The sequence below is a fragment of the Carica papaya genome, chromosome 2 (genome assembly GCF_054855325.1).
Source record: "Carica papaya isolate Zhongbai chromosome 2, ASM5485532v1, whole genome shotgun sequence".
Classification (NCBI taxonomy): domain Eukaryota; kingdom Viridiplantae; phylum Streptophyta; class Magnoliopsida; order Brassicales; family Caricaceae; genus Carica; species Carica papaya.
This window is the reverse complement of record NC_142310.1, coordinates 30206172-30226632: the sequence shown is the minus strand read 5'-3', so window position 1 is coordinate 30226632 and position 20461 is coordinate 30206172. Positions and strand designations below refer to the sequence as shown.

The following is a 20461-nucleotide window of genomic DNA, read 5'->3' as shown; positions in this document are numbered from 1 at the left end:
CAGGTTGTTTCAGTTGTCCGCCATTGATCATCTTAATGTTAAAATTCATGGAGTTAATTAGTAGCAGATGAGAATGAATCTTAAAACCATTTTTGAGTTTACTGAGGTTAAAGCAAATTGCGATATCAGTTCAATCAACAACGAAATTACACAGAAACCATTTGCTAATACAAACATGAAAAAGGAAAGGGGGAAAAAAAGAAAGAAAAAAGGACAATTGATTTTGCGAGAAAGGAGAAATGTCGGATAAGTAATTCATTAACGAGCTCTTGAAGTAGATCCTGAAGCCCCATAAAACTTCTTGTTATTGTTAACCCATGTCTTGAAAACAAACTTACTGATCCCAATCTCTTCACAAAAAGCGCCTACTTCAGCTGAACGGCTTCTGTCCTTCAAGGTCCATCCCAAGCTCTCTGCAAATTCTCTCATTGAGTCTTTCTGTTCTTCACTGAACTTCGACCTCTTGTTCTTCTTGGAATCAGCAGAACGGCGTCGTATTGCTTCTGGTTCAAAAGGAGGTGTGCCATGCATGCTCAGGAGAGTCAGCATCCAAGCGGCTCGCAATAAATTTATGTCGTAATCACCGTCTCCGCCTGGTGCACCGTTCTGGAGTTCATCGAACACAACGGAAAAGTGGTAATTCCGGTGGAAGCCGCAATTAGCACAGTACTCTTGTCTGGTCTCGCTCGACAAGTAATCATGGCAGCCTTCATCATCATCATCATCGTCAATCTGGATGTAGTTGAGCTTCCATCCGTGATTTGGAGTAACGGGTTCATTGTAAAGCTCTCTCTCCATCTCTAGGTCTCTCTCCATCTCTTTCTCTCTCTCTCTCTCTCTCTCTCTCTCTCTCTCTCTCTCTCTCTATATCCTCGCTAATGGTTAAATAGAATACAACTCTCTCTTTTCTAAAGGACTTAAAATACACCAACTCCTTATTTTCAATATTGAGGGTGAGCAAAAATGAAGCTCAAATCTTCGTGCAACACATGTACTAATCTTATGGGGCTTAATGAACCAGCTGCCACGCAGCTCTGGTTTCTATCTATCTTTTTCATATGTATACTTGAAATGGTTTATTTTACTAGGGAATCCTGGTGTGTATATATACATATACATGTATTATATACATCGTATATAGCGGTTACAAAGTGATTAATGCACTTCTTTGTGTCTATGAAGGAGGTCAAGTTGGCGTTAATAGGGGCGTAAGGATGAAACATGTTGCAAGTTTAGTTCAGTCTAATCCTCCTTTTTTTTTTTTTTCCTCGAATGTTTTTGTATTTTTTGAACTCTCTGAGGGTAAAAAGAAAAGTTCAAGTCTAAAGGTGATGTTGAGTAACTCCCGTCATAGGAATTATCACCCATATACTAACAAATCGTTTCTTGTCCTTTTTTACCATCTCTTTTAATTTGAATACGTAAGTTTCAATAGCAAATTCAAAAAGAAATGAGTTGAGATAGATATTAATTAAAGCTCATCTTTTGTTTGAAAGTTATTGTGAATTTTTAATTTCCAAAATTTATGTTTGTTTATGAAGACAAATATATTGTTGATAAAAATAAATTAGGAATAAAGTTTCAAACAGGAAAGAAAGTAATATACATATATATATATATATAAGCATAGCAATATGGTAATTTTGAAAATAACTTTCTATGTCTAATTCTATATAATCTCAATTCATTTTTTCTGTTATCACTTTTTAATTTTTTTAATTACAAAAAAAGTTCTATTGATTTTAACCCATTGTGACTACCTTAATTTGTGTTTGTGTGTGAGGAAGTTTAGAATATGGATCATTTATCAAGTACACATGTGTTAACAATATCAAGAAATTGAGTCCACTATATGCAACTATTTATACATTTGTTAGGGCCTTTTTAAGCACCTTATGTTTGCTTTATACACTTGATCCTTATGATTTGACATTGTTAATGAATATTATTTGGGAAATTTGGTCTAAGTCATAATCAATGGGTACATCAAGCAATCTGGATTCTCCCACATGCTGATCCAAAAGTTGTATGATAAATGAGTAAATTTTATTTTGTTTTGGAGATTAATTCTACTTAGTAGGTAATCAATGTTAGTCTGGATAGACTCCTCCCTCTATTACGCTTTTTTAAGATTCATTATGATGGTTTGATTTAGAGGAATGATTATGCAAGAATTGGCATCATATATGAGGATTCTAATGGATTATTTTTGTTTGCGACTATGCAAGAGTTAGAGTTAGAGAGAGAGAGAGAGAGAGAGAGAGAGAGCATGTATAAGAATTTTACATAACAATTACTCCCAACTTGAGGCATTTGAGCAAAAATTGATTATTGCTCTTGATATTATAATCTCGTCCACAATCTTAACCTATCTCCTAAACATATTACAATTAAAAAGAGAGAGAGAGAGAGAGAGAGAGAGAGAGAGAGAGAGAGAGAGAGAAAGCATATAAAAAAACCTAACAGTTAATTACAACTAATTATATTAGACAATTATCGTTAGATAGTCAAAATTGTTCTATATATACATGGAATATAAATATATCTTACAGATCCTTGGAAAAATTATATATCAACCTAATGCTATAGTTTTTTTATTATAGACCTTTGTTGTTTATCTAGATATAGGTATAAAATTAATTTTCATTGTTTATTTAGGTAGATATGTAGTTCTAAAAGCGTTTTTGTCATTTACAGAAAATTATTATTTAAATTTTCTTCACTTGTCTAGTTAGAAAAATGAATCTTAGAGATTCAGAGTTCATTTAAAAACCGACTTAAGAGAGTTTGACTTCATGATTAGTGTAACCCAGAAAATAGTGGCAAAACAAGTCTACGCCTCATAATAAAGGTACATCTAAGAATTCAAATGCTTATAGCTTGAAAAAAAGACCTTAAAGAGAAAACTAAAAAGAATAAACATGATTTCATAATTATTACACAAAAATAAAAGAAAGAATCATATTAAGAAAATAACACCTGGCTAAAAATAACCTAGAGAAATACATGACAATAAGTTAGGATAGTATGTTGTTGTTTCTTATATACAATCAAAAAATTGAGGCTCATAGAACTAGAATCTTAAAATCCAAAAACCGACGGTAGATACATGCAAAAACATACATAGCAAACACTAAATATAATATGTATTATCCCTATCAAAATAAATCATTCCCCTTATGTTAAAAGATGACTACTCCCAACTTGAGGTATTTGACAGAAAATTGATCGTTGCACCTGCTCTTACAATCTCGTCCACAATTTTAAATTATCCCCTAACAATATTTGCAATTAAAAAAAGAGAGAACTCAGTCAAAGAAAAAAACATGACAGTTAATTCAGAGAATTACTGTTATATAGCCATACTTGTTTCATATACACGTGTAATAGAAATATATCTCACAGATCTTTAGAGAAATTATGGGTCGGTTTAATGCTTTTTGTTTTTTTATTGTATATCTCTGTCATTTATTTAGGTATAGTTATAAAATTAATTTTTGTCGTTTATTAAGGTAGATATACAGTTCTAGAATTAATTTTTGTCGTTTATAGAAAATTATTATTTAATTTGTTCAAATGTGTTTAGTAAGAAAAATGAATTTTAAAGATTCGAAGTTTATTTTGAAACTGACCTAAGAGAGATTGACCTCATGATTGGTGTAGCTTAGAAAATGGTGACAAAACAAGTTTATGCCTCATAACAAAGGTATACATCCAAGAACTTAAATGCTTATAGCCTGAAAAAAGGTCTGAAAGAGAAAACTAAAAAGATTACGAAACATGATTTTATAATTATTACACAAAAATAAAAAATAAAAATCATATTGAGAAAATCACACATGACTGAAAATAACCTAAAAAAAATCTGATAATAAGTTAAAAGAGTCAGTTGTTGTTTCTTATGTACAACCAAAAAAATTGAGGCTCATAGAACTAGAATATTAAAATCTAGAGACCGAAGGCAAATGCATGAAAAAACATACATAGCAAACACTAATATAATACGTATTATCCCTATCACCCTCCTCCATATGTTACAAAATGATTACTCCCAACTTGAGATATTTGATAGAAAATTGATCATTGCACCTGCTCTTACAATCTTGTCTGCCAGTTTAAACTATCCCCTACCAACATTTGCAATTAAAAAAAGAGAGAACTCGTCAAGGAAAAAACATGGCAGCTAATTTAGAGAATTGTCGTTATATAACCATAATTGTTCCATATACACGTGTAATAAAAATATATCTTACAGATCTTTAGAGAAATTATAGATCAATTTAATATTTTTTATTTCTTTATTGTAGATCTCTGTCATTTATTTAGGTATAATTATAAAATAAATTTTTGTCGTTTATTTAGGTAGATATACAGTTCTAAAACTAATTTTTGTCGTTTATAAACAATTATTATTTAATTTATTCGCACGTGTCCATTTAGAAATATAGATCTTAGAGATTCAGAATTTATTTGAAAACTAACCATAGAGAGATTGACCTCATGATTGATGTAGCCTAGAAAATGGTGGCAGAACAAGTCTATGCCTCATAACAAAGGTATACATCCGAGAATTCAAATGCTTATAGCCTGAAAAAAGACCTGAAAGAGAAAACTAAAAAGATTACGAAACATGATTTCATAATTATTACACAAAAATATGAAAAAAAAAATTATATTGAAAAAATCGCACCTGACTGAAAATAACCTAAAAAAATACTTGACAATAAGTTAGGAGAGTCAATTGTTGTTTCTTTTTACAATCAAAAAATTGAGGCTAATAAAAATAAAATCTTAAAATCCGGAAATTGAAGGCAGATGCATGCAAAAACATACATAGCAAACACTAAATATAATATGTATTATCCCTATCAAAGTAAATCCTCCTCCACATGTTATAAAATGATTACTCGCAACTAGAGGCATTTGACAGAAAATTGATAGTTGCACTTGTTCTTACAACCTCGTCCACCATTTTAAACTAGCAACATTTGTGATTAAAAAAAGAGAGAACTCATCAAAGAAAAAACATGGCAACTAATTCAGAGAATTGTCGTTATATAACCATAATTGTTCCATATACATATGTAATAGAAATATATCTCACAGATCCTTAAAAAAATTATGAATCGATTTAATGTTTTATGTTTCTTTATTGTTGATCTATGTCATTTATTTAGGTATAATTATAAAATTAATTTTTGTCATTTATTTAGGTAGATATACAGTTTTAAAGTTAATTTTTGTCGTTTATAGACAATTATTATTTAATTTATTCGCACGTGTCTAGTTAAAAAATTAGATTTTAAAGATTCAGAGTTTATTTGGCAATTGACCTAAGAGAGATTGACCTCATGATTGGTGTAGCCTAGAAAATGGTGGCAAAACAAGTTTATGCCTCATACAAAGGTATACATCCAAAAATTTAAATACTTATAGTCTGAAAAAAGACCTAAAAGAGAAAGCTAAAAAGACTACGAAACATGATTTCATAATTATTACACAAAAATACAAGAAAGAATCATATTGAAAAAATCGTATCGTGCTGAAAATAACCTAGAAAAATATATGACAATAAATTAAGAGAATTAATTATTTTTTCTTATGTACAATAAAAAAATTGAGGCTCATTGAAGTAGAATCATAAAATCCAGAAACTGAACGCAAATGCATGCAAAAACATACATAGCGAATACTAAATATATTATGTATTATCCCTATCAAAGTAAACCCTCCTCCATATGTTATAAAATGATTACTCCCAACTTGAGGCAGTTGACAAAAAATTGATAGTTACACGTGCTCTTACAACCTCGTCCACCATTTTAAATTATCCACTAGCAACATTTGCAATTAGAAAAAGAGAGAACTTGTCAAATAAAAAACATGACAGTTAATTAAGAGAATTACTGTTATATAGCCATAATTATTCCATATAGAAATATATCTAACAGATCTTTAGAGAAATTGTATATTAGTTTAATGCTTTTTATTTCTTTATTATAGATATTTGTCGTTTATTTAGATATAGTTATAAAATTAATTTTTGTCGCTTATTTAGATAGATATGCTGTTCTAAAATTATTTTTTGTCGTTTATTTAGAAACTGTCAGACAATTATTGTTCAATTTATTCCACGCGTGTGTCTACTTAAAAAAGTGAATCTTAGAGATAGTAAAGTTTATCTATAAATCATAATTGTTATTTTAGAGAATTAGTTATGTGGATCGATCCAACACTTTTGCTTTTTTTATTATAGGGTTTTGTGGTTATTTATCATATGTATACTGTTAAAAAAATTGCAAACCCTAATAATTTTACGAGTTTTAAGCATAAGGGTTACCGGAGTATTTTATACTGTGTTCTACATGTAGTCATTAACATAAGATGAGTTAGCATAACTACTTCAAATGCATTTCTCATTGCCTATGGAACAATATTACAAAAATTAATGTTTAAACTCTAATGAAACCTCTTTCTTTATGAAAGTATAAGGTAATTATGAATATCTAATTTCATTAAGTATTTATTAATTTTGTTATGTAATTTATTATTAAAAAAATGAACTATTACTAGATAAAAAATATATTAATTTCCAGCATTTAGCTAGAGAAGTGCTCAATGTACATTTAAGAAGATATTGTTTTTGTTTTTGGTAGTTGTGAAGCCTTATGACTAAGAGTTACACCAGAAACGGTAATAACGCAATAAAGGATGGCCGGTTATATATATATATATATCTATATTTTATACACACACACACACACACATATATATATATATATGCAATGATTATCTTTCTGGAATAATCTATCTCTTTATCATACCAAACCCAATACGCCTATTGCCTTACAATGAGTGTTTGTTCAATTTTATTCTGAGCGAAGTACATGTGTTTGTGTTGTCCGGATGAAGGCACTTAGAATACAATAATTAAGCTAAATTAGAAGAAATTAAACAAATTCAAATTTGATTCTTCCAGGTTTAACCACTCTCAACTTGTTGGCTACGGTTATGTGCTTTCCTAATACTTACTTTTTCATTTGTTTGTCGTTTTCTAGTCTCTGGGATAGAGACTAGAAAACGGTCTTAATTAGGTTAGACAAATCAGTCACAAGGATTGAACTCCATTGTTTGCATTTTTGGGATTGAATCAGAATCATGAGCAAGAAGAAATCAAAATTAAACACAGAAACAAAACGATACTCCATTAACAAAAGACCCCAAACTAACAAGGATTACAGAAATTAAGCAGCTGCATACAACCAGGAAAGAGAAAATACAGCACACAAATGAAACCCTAATCAACAACAAGTTACACAACAAACACAGAGACGGTGTAAAATCCATCTATGGGGTATGGGAGGAGGAGGCTGCTTCACGGACATGGTAAAACCTCTTGTTGTTGTAGAGCCAAGTCTTGAAGACGCGCCGACACACGCCTATCTCGCTGATGGCCCGATCCACCTCGGCTTTATGACCCCTGTGCCTCATCTTCCACCCGAGCCTCTGGGCCAAGGACAGCAACGCTTCACGCTGAGCCACGGTGAACCTCGCCTTCTTGGGCCTGGCCCTGAACCCCAGAGGGTCAGCCGGCACAGGGGCTGGGGGCTGGGGGCGCTCACTCCGGACCATTTCGCCACGTAAGCGGGCGATATTCTTGATGACCCGAAGGCTGAAGTTAAAACGTTGCCGTCCAAGACGACGTCCACGACCACGGCCACCACTCCCCTCGCCGTCTTCGACGGTGACCGGCACCGGCTCGGTCTCAAGGTCGATTAGCGGGATACGGCGGTGGTAATTTCGGTGACACCCACAGGCTGCACAAGAGTACTCATCCTCGTTTTGGGAGAGGAACTCGCGGCAGCCGTCTAGTGAGTAAGCACCGAGATGGGCGGCGTGGTTTCGATTGCACTCCATGTAAACTTGGGTCTCCATTGGGGGTAGCTTTGTAAGAAACTGGTTTTTAGGGTTGGTGGTGGGTTGGTCTGAAGTCCATGTGAGCTTAGCCGCTGTTTTATAGAGTGAGAGCGGAGAATGGGGGAGGGTGAGGTGGTGATGTGTCAGCCAGTGAGAGGCGGTGTCAGGAATAGAGAGACGGTTACAAAGCCTGTGGTGCCTTGTGAGGGGGGAGGGGGGGTGCTAAAGTTGATGCATGCATGAAATTGCAAAATTGTCATTTAAAAAAAAAAAAAAAATTTAAAGAGAGAACCATTTGAACTCACACTGTTTTAAGATGACACAGCAGTTTTGATTTTACTTCCCCCTGTTTTCTTGTAATATTTGTCTCAGTAAATATAATTAGCAAAACTTTATATTTAACTTCAACAATTTAAATTCACAACGGCAATAAATTTTTCCATTTCTATTCTTTATTTTTACCTTATAACAAAATAATTAACTGGTTTTTAATAATGTATTTTAAAATTTTTTATAATTTATTTTAAGTGGACCTGTCAGTTACACTTTCTTTCGTATTTTCTGTGTCCTTATTTAAAAGTTTATTATGTGATTAATGATGACAAAATCTGCAAAAATAACTACAGTTACATTTTAAATTTAATTAATCAAATATTTTTTAAAAGATTAATTATAAATTATGAGAATATAATTAATAAGCTCTAAATCTGATTTATATCGTTTAAGCTCAATAAATTTAAGTGGATGTGCCAAATTACTTTTCTTTTTCTTTTTCTTATATTTATATTGTTAAGTGTTTTGTTTTTATCAATTATGTAAATATAATTAATGTATTTTAAATTTTGATTTCTTTTCCATATTTTTTTACCAAAAGAAAATTGAAAATGGAACACTTAATAAATACCATCCAAATAAATTAATGTTTTTAATGCACATCTCTCTCTATTTCTCTAAATATGTTAGTATATATACATTTATATTTACTTCCTATTTTAACTTTGAAATATATATATATATATATATATATTTAAAAAAAAAAAAAACAAAAAGGAAGGAGAAAACAGCCAAAATTTTTTGATGTCTTCGAAGTAAAAAGAAGTTGTAGACAGGGAGTCACGCTTTTTTTCATACAGCCTGTTGATAGTGTAAGTTATAACGCTTCTATATACACATTAATACCTATATATATATGTGTGTGTGTGTGTGAATATAATTGCATTTATTTTTTGTATTTTGGAGTGGCAATTATGTGTGGAAAAAACAAAGAAAAAGTAAATGAGACTGAAGACTTAATGATGAAGAATTCAGATTTGACAAACGCAATAATTGATTAAGTTCTAAAATACGCAAATTAAGGAGAAGTTATTTTGTAACTGGTAGTTAATGAAGTGGTTATATATATATATATATATATCCTTCTTATTATTAAAAAATAAAATAATAAATTACAAATTTTCATTTTTGAAAACAAACCCCTTCAATTATTTAAAGCTAAGAAGACTGATAACTCCCAAGTGAACAATAAACCATCAGGTGCCGATAAAATTTTTTTAGTAAGGCATGAACAGCTTAATTATAATTTTTAAGAATCTAGTTTGAATTAAAATTATATTTAGTAATTTATGAATTTACCAAGTAATAGTTAAAACAATATTGATATCATATTTACTCTTATGTAATATTGAGCCCTCTAGCTATCATCATATTGTATAAAGTTGTTTTTATTTTCAAAAGTATATGGTGATATATATATACATATATATGGGTGTGTGCTTGTGTGTGTGTATAAGTACATGTTTTAATATCATTTGCACTCCGCTCATACATACATAAATAGAGAAAGGAACTTAGTTGTATAAAGAACTCAATGGTTCTTTTATTGAACTCTAAATATGTGAGCATTGAAAGAGGGAGAAAAAACAAACTTGGAAAGGTTATTTTAAAAATTATAATTTATTTTATTTATTAGTTTAAATTTAAATGTAATTTAATTTTTAATTAAATTTAATTTATGTTTATTTTTTAAAAAATTATTTAATCAGTAACAGTTTATTTTTTAATATATTTATTTTTTAGATAATGATAATTTAATTTTAAAAGTTTTGAGTTAAATGTAAATCTTCAAAGTACAATAACTTATTAATTTTTAAAGTTAGTAATACCCAAAAAAAAATTAAATTTTCTTCACATTTAAAAAAATCCAAGACATTTTGTTTAAATCTGAATAAAACCACAAAGAAGCTATCATCCCAGATTGGTTGCTGTTTTACAGATTTTGGAGGGTCCCATGAAAAGGATTCATGTAGGTATATGATTATGTGGTTAGTACGTACTACCAGCTTCCAATAAGTAGGAATATGTTGCTAGCTTGCGATTCTGGATGGATAGATTTAGCTTATCCACTGTAATCTACTCCATATTTCCTTCCTTTTCTCTCAATTTCTCGGCTTTCTTCACAGGCTCATTATGGTTTTCTTCTTTATTTTTCTGTCTCTACGTCTTTCTCTCACCCTCTTCTTAGTGCCCTTTATGTTGCCTCTCGACTTTCACTCTCAGTCCCTCCCCTTGAAGCTCTTTCTGGACTTTTAATAGTGACAAACCTAATCCCTTAAGTTGTGCTCCCCTCTTCTTCAATACCATGCTTTTCTCCAGCCCAACAAATTCTAATCACTGCTCTATCTCCTAGATTGGATTGCTTGCTTCGGGTCGATGCTTCCTTTTTATGCAGGTCTAATTCTAATCTCCGCTGTCTCTGAGCTTTGTCTCTCGTTTATCTTCTCTTCTGCATTTTTTTTTTTTTTTGGAAACCCTTTCTCGGCTCCGGAAGCTCCGTTCTTGTGTTCTCCCTGCCGGATATCTATTTCGCCGCTGTTACTTTTTGGGCTGGAAGTGGGTTAATTAGATTTGTTTGAATAAAATGGGTTAATTTGGGTTTAAGTTAAAAAGGAAAAAATTAAAATGCGTGAGCTTAGGTCTAAAATAATTCAGGTATACGAAGAAAAGGAAACTGGTTACCCAAATGGCCTATGCTATAATAATTATAAGGCTTTTAAATATTAGGAAATCTGGGGTATAAGGGGAATGGGCTTGGGTTAACAAGGTTAAGGCTAGGCTTTTAATTGGGTTTGACTAATCTTGGGTTTAAGAAAAAATGGGCTTAAAAAAGGGATTATTTTAAAAAGAAGGAAAGGCTAGATATGGGCTTAAAATGTTTATTAGGACGAGCTCAGTTTCCTCTTTCATATGGGCTGGACATTTGGGTTAAACTGAATGGGGTTAATGGAGAATGGGCTTCGGTTAACAAGGTTGAACTGGGTTGGACTAGTTTTGGATATAAGAAAAAATAGGTTGGTCTTAAAAATGGGTTTAGTTTTTTAAATGAATTGGGCTAAAAAAAAGGGAAAAAATTTTAAAGAACTAATGACTAGATTTGGGCCTACAATGGCCATTAATTACGGCCTCAGTTTCATCTTTCCTATGGGCGTGGCATTTAGGTTTAAACTGAGTGGGGTTTAATGGAGAATGAGTTTGGGTTATAATGAGGCTTTTAATACTTAGGAAATCTGGATTAGATTAGACGTCGGAGCTTGAGTCTAAGACAATTTAAGCTTATGAAGTGGGCCGAAAAGAAAATGAAATTGGATTAACACTAATATCATAATTACAAAGTTTATTTAAAACACTAATAAGATCAGTCACCAGTCACATTATTAATATAAAACATATATGTGTTCTCCATGTATTAAGTAGCCGTGTCCTCTAGTTTGACAGCCTCAAAATAAGTTGTCATGCCGCCGCGGCACTGATTAATACTTCGCAAGCAAATCAAAATCTCGCCGCCAGAAAAAGAAAATAATTTATAAAACCCTTTAAAATAACTTGGGTCAACTGTTTTCTGGTATGCTACCATTTTTTACACACGTATATTCCATTACCAATTAATGGCTTTGATTAACACCAAACAGAAATAAATTTAAGAAAAGAAAAAAATAAAAATAAAAATGGCAAGGGTCTGAGAAAGCTAAAATAGGGAAACCCCATTTGCCCCACAACTTGGTGGAGTCAGAATAGCTCGGGAAATGAAGCTATGGAAGCGGGCTGCCGGTGCTATCAAAGACCAGAGCAGCCTCTTCGCCGCTGGTTTCACCCGACGAACGTCCTTTAGAAATCCCGATCTTGAATCGGCGATCATCAAAGCGACGAGTCACAATGAGCATTACGTCGATTACAGAAATGCCCAGAGAGTTTTTGCTTGGATTCGCACCTCTCCGCTCAACATCAAGCCTCTCGTTTGGGCTCTCTCGGCCCGCATGCAGAAAACCAGAAGCTGGATCGTTGCGCTCAAGGGGTTGATGCTCATGCATGGCGTCTTCTGTTGTAAGGTTCCTGCTCTCCTAGGGATTGGTCGTTTGCCTTTTGATCTCTCAAATTTCAGCGACGGCCATGACAGAGCATGCAAGGTGTGGGGTTTCAACGCTTTTGTTCGCGCTTATTTTGCTTTTCTTGACCAGAGATCTGCCCTTTTGCGAGATCAAGCGAAACAGAGTGGAGATCCAATGTCGCAGGAGCTTGTCAGGCTTCAAAAATGGCAGTCTCTGCTTGATACTCTGCTTCAGATAAGGCCTCTTGCCGATAACATGAAAACCACCCTGATTCTTGAAGCCATGGATTGTATAATCATTGAGTTATTCGACGTTTACAGCAGAATTTGCAGTGCGGTCGCCAATGTTCTGGTAAGAATATGTTCGGCTGGGAAACTTGAAGCAGCCATGGCGCTTAAGGTTCTTCAAAAGGCAACCATGCAAGCGGATGATATCTCCATTTACTTCGAATTTTGCAAAGATTTTGGGGTTTTGAACGCGAATGAGTTCCCAAAAGTTACCCAGATACCTGAAGAAGACATACGTGAGCTCGAAAGGATAATAAATGGAGAGACAGAGATGAAGGAATCGGACATGAAAGTAGATGATAAGGCCATTGTTGAACAGAAGGAGCAGGTGAGAGATCAGAAAGAGAAGTCGATGATGAAGACGATAATAACAGAGAAATGGGAGGTGTTCGATGAAGAAAATTTGAATTCAAATGGAGATCATTCCAAGGAAACAGGGCAAACTCCTTCTGCAGCCTCTGTAGATCATCTTCTTCTACCTCTTGTACCTGTGGACGAACCTGCTTATAAAAACTATGATGATATTCCAGATTTCATTCGTTTCTAGTAAAATTTGGGTTAATTGGATACTTTCTCTCTGGCCTGTTAATGGATTACTTGATTAACAACTGCTCTCTGCAAGCAAATTAATTTCATTTTGCAGAAAATTTGATCTTCATGCATGATTAACAGGCCACTGATCAAGAAAAACTGAGACATAATTAGAGGGGTTAAACATTCTGGAGTCGAAGATCTTGTTATTTAATTCTCTGTCAAAGGAAAAAAAAGATGATGACATGAAAGTCAACTTGACATATATAATATGTAATGGAATTAAATGGCATATTCATTTGACTTTTTGCTTCTACTCAGAAAGAAAATGAAATCAAATCATGAGGTGGTTTTCATTTCTCTGTATCCCTTTTTTTGGTGTATTGAAATTCCCATTTGAAACTATAGACTTAATTTAAAATGAAATAAACACGAGTATAAAATTATGCTCTAAACAGAGTCAAATCAGATTAAACTAAAAGTGTTTTAAAGAAAAAGGTATATTTTTATACTGCAAATATTATCGTGTGATTTATTTAAACACTATTTATCACAAAATAATGTAAAGGGTTATCTAGTCTAATATTTACAATCATTCATATAACACTAAATAATTTTGTGGTCTCTACCTTTTACAATCTTACTTGCCTACTATCTTTTACATATATATATATATATATATATTCTAAATGATACTGAAAATAATTTGCAAGGTTTACATGACCTTTTTTATAGTTTTTCTTTTTTTTAAAATGCGATTTTCTGTTACCTTCAGAATATAAAACTACAACATAATTGCAAGCTGAATTTTTCTTTGGTAACTTCTACTTCACAAAATACTAAATATCATATTAATCACTATTAATTAACAGTAATTTCAAAGTTATTGTTATTCTACTGATTTAAAATTTTCATATAGCCATAAGAATTGTATAAAACAATAATAGTTTTATAAAAAAAAAAAAAAACTACTAAACTAAAATAATTTATATCAAACATATGCACTCTATTTCTTCTAAAATAAACTGTCTATAACTATTTAAATTTAACAATATAGTTTCGAATTGAATTCGTAATGTAAATACAAATTTTTTTTTTTTTTTAAAAAAAAATCATACTTAAATAACTAAAGAAATTTAAAATATCAAGCATTTACTGCAAGCCATAACACATATGAACGTCACAGCTAATTCCTAAATTTTGAGTAACAAATTTTTTAAAAAAATTCAAAAGATATACTATATTTAATACCAGTCAATAGCAAAATTTAGCAATTAAAATCAACATTGAGCCGGCCGCGAATGTGTTAGGAACAAATAAATTGAAAATGAGCATCGAAGTGATAAAAAATTCAAGAACAAAAGAACTTATAATTCCACATATTAGGAATTGAATGGTGGAAGGAGAGTTCTCCCAACTCCACTACTTAACTAAATGCCTCACCGCCACCAACCAAGATCAATTAGGAAAAAAGGGCAGATGAAAATATACAGTCATTATATCTAACACAAGTTTGATTATCTAAATAAGCTCAAGTTGAACATCTTAATCAAGTAGAATCTAAAGCTAAATACATGCCTATCAAATATTTGACTGAATACAATAACTAACTCTATGAGTTAAATAATAAACAACTCCATTACGCAGATCAATAAACTTGTTTCTAATCCAAATTGCCAATTTGTTTTCATAGTTTCCATGAGTTAACACAAACACCAATCACAGTACAACAGATCAATAACTTGGCTTCTATCTAAATGGCCGACCGAATTAGGAAGACATCTTTGATGCTTAGATTCCCAGAAATCACTTGTCCTCACCACCTTTCTCAAATCAATCATGACACATTAGGTAAAAACATTAACCCTTTACCATACTTATTCAAAGTAGTCTGAATCTATTAAATAGAACCTCAATATACCCCGTACAACTAATTGATAGTAGAAACAAAATCCAACATGAAAGAAATGTAATTCAAATTTCACTTGCATCAGTGAATTGTTTCAACTAATGCAATAACTAAACAATTTGTCATTGCAAGTCAGTAAATAAACAGAGGGCAAAAGAAGCATTCAGCTGCTAATGTTTGATAAAATTTGACCGAAGGATGGTTGAATGAAAACCCGAGAATGATCCAGAAAATAAAAACTCATTCACATCCTAAATCCTGGAGGAGCCCAGAAATTACTGGTTGCCCTTATAACACATGCAGAAACGAAAATTAACAACTTGAAAGAACCCATGTCTGAATTCAAAAACATGTATCATGACTGTGAAAGCTCATGACCTAACAAAGTACCCAAAAGATCTCCGCAAAAGGTCACCGATGTATATACATATGAAGCAGACCGCATGGAACTGGAGTCTCATGATGAGAATCAACAACAGTGAACCTACCTGATAGTGACAAACTTGTTGGTACCGTGCCTAGCCCAGTGAGTCCTCAAATCAATTGGGTTAGCAAAGTTATAACCTTCAGCAGCCAGTTTCTCCAACACCTTCTTGAATGCACCTTGGCTCATCTTCCGTCCAGCTATTCTTGCACCGCGTCTCTTGGTGCTCATTGGCAATGGATACATTGACACATTAGTAGTACAACAAGCAGATTGCCAACCACCACAGCCCCATCGATAACATTGCTGTGGAGTTCCAGTGCAAGAGCAAACTGGAATTGGGATCCCAGAAATGTCCATATCAATCCCATTTATTACAACATCCATACTCTTCTTCACTGGCTTCACACGTTGAACTGTAGGATTGTTATTATCTTTTGGCTTCCTAGGCTTCTTTGCTTTTGGGGTTTTGGGTGCACCACTACTCTGTCTTTTCTTCGACTGAGCACCCTCCTTATTAGGAACAGGTTCTTCAATTCTACCCACCGCCCTCTCGTCCCTTGATGAACTGGGTGGTGGCTGCAAAATCTGCATGGATTGAGCACTGGAAGTCTCTGGAAGGACATTATAATTGGTAGTATTGCCCGGGATCATGTTAAAAAACTTGTCTCTATGCTGGTTTATCCAAGCATAATTCATAGGCATAGGAGTTTCAGAAACAACGCAATCACGGGGATGGAATGTCCCATTGCCACCAACCATGAGACTGGGATCTCTACCAGGTAAAAAGGGCTTGGTATTCCGCTCTGCCATGTTAGACATGAGCTGCAGACCCAAGTTCCCCTTAAATGAGGAGGGCTCATAGTAACCCCAATTGCGGATGTTCAATGCATCATCATCCATGAGAACTACAGAATGCAACAACAATGGCAGAAACGTTAAGCTTCTCTTACGGTCTAAACCTACCCACTAATGACATAGCAATCCGTCTTCAATCATTCGGTTACCAAACAGTTCACAAAGACTAAGAAAGTGGAGATGAAAAGTGAAGACGAAAACCAAGCGTATGAACAAAGCAAAGTTCTTAAAGATAACGCATTAAACACGTCAACAAGCAGCAAAGGTAAATCTTTAACAAAATGCTTCTCAAATACACAGATCCGATCAGATATAACCCTCCAACAAAGAAAACCACATTGCACCCAGGAAAATAGGCCCAAAAATGGTTGAGCAATTTGCCAAACAATGCTTAAGTTTCCGGTCGGAAACATAGAAAAGAGAAGATGAGAAAACCAAATGTCGAATCGAATTACCCATGACATTTTTATCAAAAAATGAAAACCCTATCTCAATCAATCCAAACACCTTCATTTCAACCGGATCTAAGATATGGGGAAAAAATTAAGAACCGGAAACTAAATGGGGGAAAATTTTAACACACTAATAAACGAAAATAGAAAATTTTGAGTTTGCAATCAAAACAAACGATCTTTTTTCTAGAAAAGGTACAAATTTTCAGAAACCAAACAGATCCCAACTAAAACCCTAGTTCCAGATCTATTAATTCCAGTTCCCCAAAAGTAAAACATTTAACCAAATTAGGGTTTCAAAATCTGCAACCCGTAAATGCAGATCTACACAACAAGATGAGAAATAGCAAATAAAATATTACAAGATTAACATTCACAACAACACCTGCGAGTGCACATATGTTTATAAGCGAATGGGAAGGCCGAATAGTACAAGGACCCCATATATTCAAATTTTAGAAAGAGAAAGAGAGAGAGAGGAGAGAGAAAACTTACTTGGGGGTGTAAACGGGACTTTAAGGTTTTGCCCTTCTGGGGGGAGAGAGAGAGAGAGAGAGAGAGAGAGAGAGAGAGAGAGAGAGGGGATGAGAGAGGAGAGAGGAGAGAGAAACCTGAGAGAAGATGAGAGAGGAGAGAGAAACCTAAGAGAGAGAACGAAAGAGAGAGGAGAGAGAAAAGGGCGAATACATGAGAGAGAGACAGAGAAAGAGAAAGAGAAAGACCTAAAAATGTGTATCTATCAAAGCGTTATATATATATATATATATATATATAAACATAAAGATAAATATGTCAAACTTATTTTTTTATTTTAATAATTATCAAAATAATAATAATTAAAAACAAAAAATAAAGAAAATCTAAAAGATATATATATATATATATATATATATATAAGTACATTACATATGTCTCTCTCTCTCGCTCTGTTTTGGCCGCTGTTGGGCGTGTAGGGCATATGCCATGTGACAACAAAAGCTTATTTCTTATCCTCTGTGTATAAAATTTTAGATACCCACTTTATTTTTTTATTCTCTTGTTAATTTAGAGTCTTACTTTTCCTACTTCTATAAAAAAATAATTTTCAATTAATTCTTTCAATATTTAGATTCCCACCTTCCCTTTCTTCTCACCAGTGAACACAAAAATGTGAAATTGATGTGGACAAACATGATAAATTAATTAACTACCATTTTATTTTTATATTTAACCCCCCAAAAATAAAAATGAATTTATCTTCTTTTTTATTCACTTTTTGTTTAGGTAGATTCAGTGCTTCAGTTACGTTAAACTTAATTACATAACTAATTAAGTGCGCGATTAGATAAGATTTTTTTAGAATAATTAGACAAGAATTTGAGGTGCCAAATATGAAAATAAATATATCACATCACTTTTTTTAAAGCCTAACGAGGATTAGTTATACCAATATATAAACTAGTAAGGTATTGAAATAGAACTAATCAATCTTTTGTTTTAGTCACTAAATAGTAGTTAAATAATTTTCATGAAAACTTACATCAAATCTTATTTGTACCTTTGCCGTGGAAACATTTAACAAAAATTAGATGTTCCTAATTGTATATGTGTTGATGTATTTTTTATTTTGGTTATTTATTTATATTACGAGGGATAATTTATATAAATTTTCTTTGTATTTATTTTGAAAAATATTTGATATATATCCTAAAGAGTTTTAATTTATGAAAAAAATTTACTAATCTCTCTATAAATAAATTTGTTAACCTAATAGTGATATACTCGCAAATTATATAGTGAAATTCTTTCTTATCGGTCTTATCCGTGAATGTAAGCACACTATCAAACCACGTAAAATTCTTATATTCTTTTTTTTTTTCTTGTTTTTATTTTGGTGTGATTGTGCATATTTCAGGGATTAATTTTTCCCAACAAGCAGTATCAGAGCTCAGGTTTGAACTAAGTTAGAAAAAGTAGATTAGTCAGTAAAGAAAGAAAAATTAAATTTATTTATTTTTCTGTGTGTTCACTACGACCTGAAGAAGGTGAACCGCACGGAGAGGTCAAACAGCGAACGACGCAGCTTAAAGAGACGAAATGGTCCGTATTCATATATGTTCGACTAGATCGTGAGGGAGAAAGCTAGTTTGCGCGAGTGGCGACTGTCAAAACCAGATCTGAAACAGAAAAGTTTGAATGTGCGGCGGCTCACAACAAAAAAAACTAATTTGCTTGAATAGGAGGGCTGGAGAAGAGAAACCAAAGGCGGCTCCGCATTGTCTAAGCTTGTCTACGCGCGAAACCAAAGCCGGTGAGAGAGAATGCATGCCAAAGAAGACAAACCAACGCGGCGGTGCCCGGTGTGCGAGGTCTGATTTACAGTGTTCTTAGCAGTTTTTCAACGCGTTTTTACTAGATCCATTTGTTTGGTAATTTCCAACGATGACAAGTGGCAGACGGCGGCGGTGCGTGACAACTCCGATGGCCACGCCCATGATAGCGCGTGGAGGCGCGTGGCGGCGAATAGAGGCGCGTGCGATGTTCCAGTGTAATAGACTAAAACAATGTCCATTTTGGGAAACTCCAAAATAGCTCTATTTTGGAAAAAGAAAAAAAAGACCAGAGGCGTGTTTATCTCTGGTCGGGGAAGATGAAAGAGGCAGAGGCACACTGGTCGAAAAAGAAGAAAATGGGACCTGCATGCTGAGGAAGAAAGGTCGTGCAGGACTCCTCTCGCTCCTCCTTATAAAAAAAGTGGGCTGTGTGAAGAGAGAGAATGAGATTAGTGTAGGAAGAGAGAGAGAGAAAGAGAGAAAGAGAAGGGATGCAGTTACCATTATTCAGCAACCAAGAGAGGAGAGGAAGAAAAAGAAGAAAAAAGGAGAAGGAGAAGCCGGTGCTGCGCACGACGGTGGGACGGGAGAAGAAGAACCTGTGGTGGTGGCCAAGTGTGACTTCGCGTTCTTGAGCATGCTTTGACATGGTACCACCAGATCTGTGCCGAATCTGAGGGCGTAAAGCGTTCTATGGTTAATTCTGGTCGATTCGTAGCGACAAGCAGCAACGATTGGCAGTGAGCGGCAACGGCACACAACGATCCAGTGACGGCGCGTGTGGAGGCGTGCAGACTTCCGGTGGTTGCGCATAGTGAGTCTTAAGAACCCAGTTCGGTTAGGTGAGTTCAAAAATCCTGATGGTTTACCATTTTAAATTTAAGGTTAATTAATCATATTTAACTTTAATGTAATGAATTGTTTGTTTAAAATTAGGAATAAGTCTAAACACGAATGTTTGAAATTAGGAGATTACCAATTCATTACCAACTCGATACACATATCACTGCAACATGTTCATCTTCTATCTCAGAGATAATTTCACGAAAGGGATTTAGGTAGAAATCAGGTAAGTGAGTAAGCACTTACAAATATAGTTTAATCTTTTTAAGATATTAAAATTATTACGTTTAATAATTGATAATTAGGTGCAGGATTCCGATTGAATTTTATTATTGATTGTTTTATTCTTATTTATGTATATTATTAAAATTTTTGATAAATTATTTTGCTATATTTTATAACTTAATTCGTATATATACTATTTATTATACAATTGTAAGTATATTAAGAATATGTAGAAAAGTCTAAGGTAATGAATATTCATAGTATGTGTATTACAGGTGTAAGAAATATTAAATAATAAAATTAAAAAATTTATTAGTAAGT

The 20461-nt window shown here is 33.3% G+C and overlaps 3 protein-coding genes across 5 annotated transcripts; 1 reads left to right on the top strand and 2 right to left on the bottom strand.

Annotated features, from left to right (window-relative positions):
- Positions 1-241: 241 nt before the first annotated feature.
- On the bottom strand, positions 242-8112 carry LOC110823649 (uncharacterized). Its single transcript, XM_022054087.2, has 2 exons — positions 7357-8112; positions 242-864 (listed from the first exon to the last, which is right to left on the bottom strand). Exons 1-2 carry the CDS (start codon positions 7933-7935, stop codon positions 259-261), a joined length of 1185 nt encoding a protein of 394 aa, XP_021909779.2. The 5' UTR covers positions 7936-8112; the 3' UTR covers positions 242-258.
- A 3797-nt stretch (positions 8113-11909) lies between these two features.
- On the top strand, positions 11910-13429 carry LOC110823647 (putative clathrin assembly protein At1g25240). The gene has a single exon (XM_022054085.2). The coding sequence runs from the start codon at positions 11997-11999 to the stop codon at positions 13131-13133; it is 1137 nt and encodes a 378-aa protein (XP_021909777.2). The 5' UTR covers positions 11910-11996; the 3' UTR covers positions 13134-13429.
- Positions 13430-15247: 1818 nt separating this feature from the next.
- Positions 15248-17491, bottom strand: LOC110823873 (protein BASIC PENTACYSTEINE2-like). 3 transcript variants are annotated; one of them, XM_022054367.2, is made up of 2 exons: positions 17256-17491; positions 15248-16358 (listed from the first exon to the last, which is right to left on the bottom strand). In XM_022054367.2, the coding sequence occupies exon 2, from the start codon at positions 16351-16353 to the stop codon at positions 15511-15513; it is 843 nt and encodes a 280-aa protein (XP_021910059.2). In that variant the 5' UTR covers positions 16354-16358; positions 17256-17491; the 3' UTR covers positions 15248-15510. The 3 variants fall into 3 exon arrangements, with proteins under 3 accessions (XP_021910059.2, XP_021910060.2, XP_088070127.1); XM_022054368.2 differs by lacking the exon at positions 17256-17491 and adding an exon at positions 17146-17249; XM_088214001.1 differs by lacking the exon at positions 17256-17491 and adding an exon at positions 17123-17141.
- Between the last annotated feature and the right edge of the window lie 2970 nt (positions 17492-20461).

Excerpts from the sequence above, each read along its gene's own strand:
- LOC110823647 (XM_022054085.2), top strand. The coding sequence starts at position 11,997 with ATGAAGCTATGGAAGCGGGCTGCCGGTGCTATCAAAGACCAGAGCAGC.
- LOC110823649 (XM_022054087.2), bottom strand. The coding sequence starts at position 7,935 with ATGGAGACCCAAGTTTACATGGAGTGCAATCGAAACCACGCCGCCCAT. Across the intron at positions 865-7,356 it reads AAGCAGCCTCCTCCTCCCAT|AGAGAGAGAGAGAGAGAGAG; the intron begins ACCCCATAGATG and ends GCGAGGATATAG.
- LOC110823873 (XM_022054367.2), bottom strand. The coding sequence starts at position 16,353 with ATGGATGATGATGCATTGAACATCCGCAATTGGGGTTACTATGAGCCC.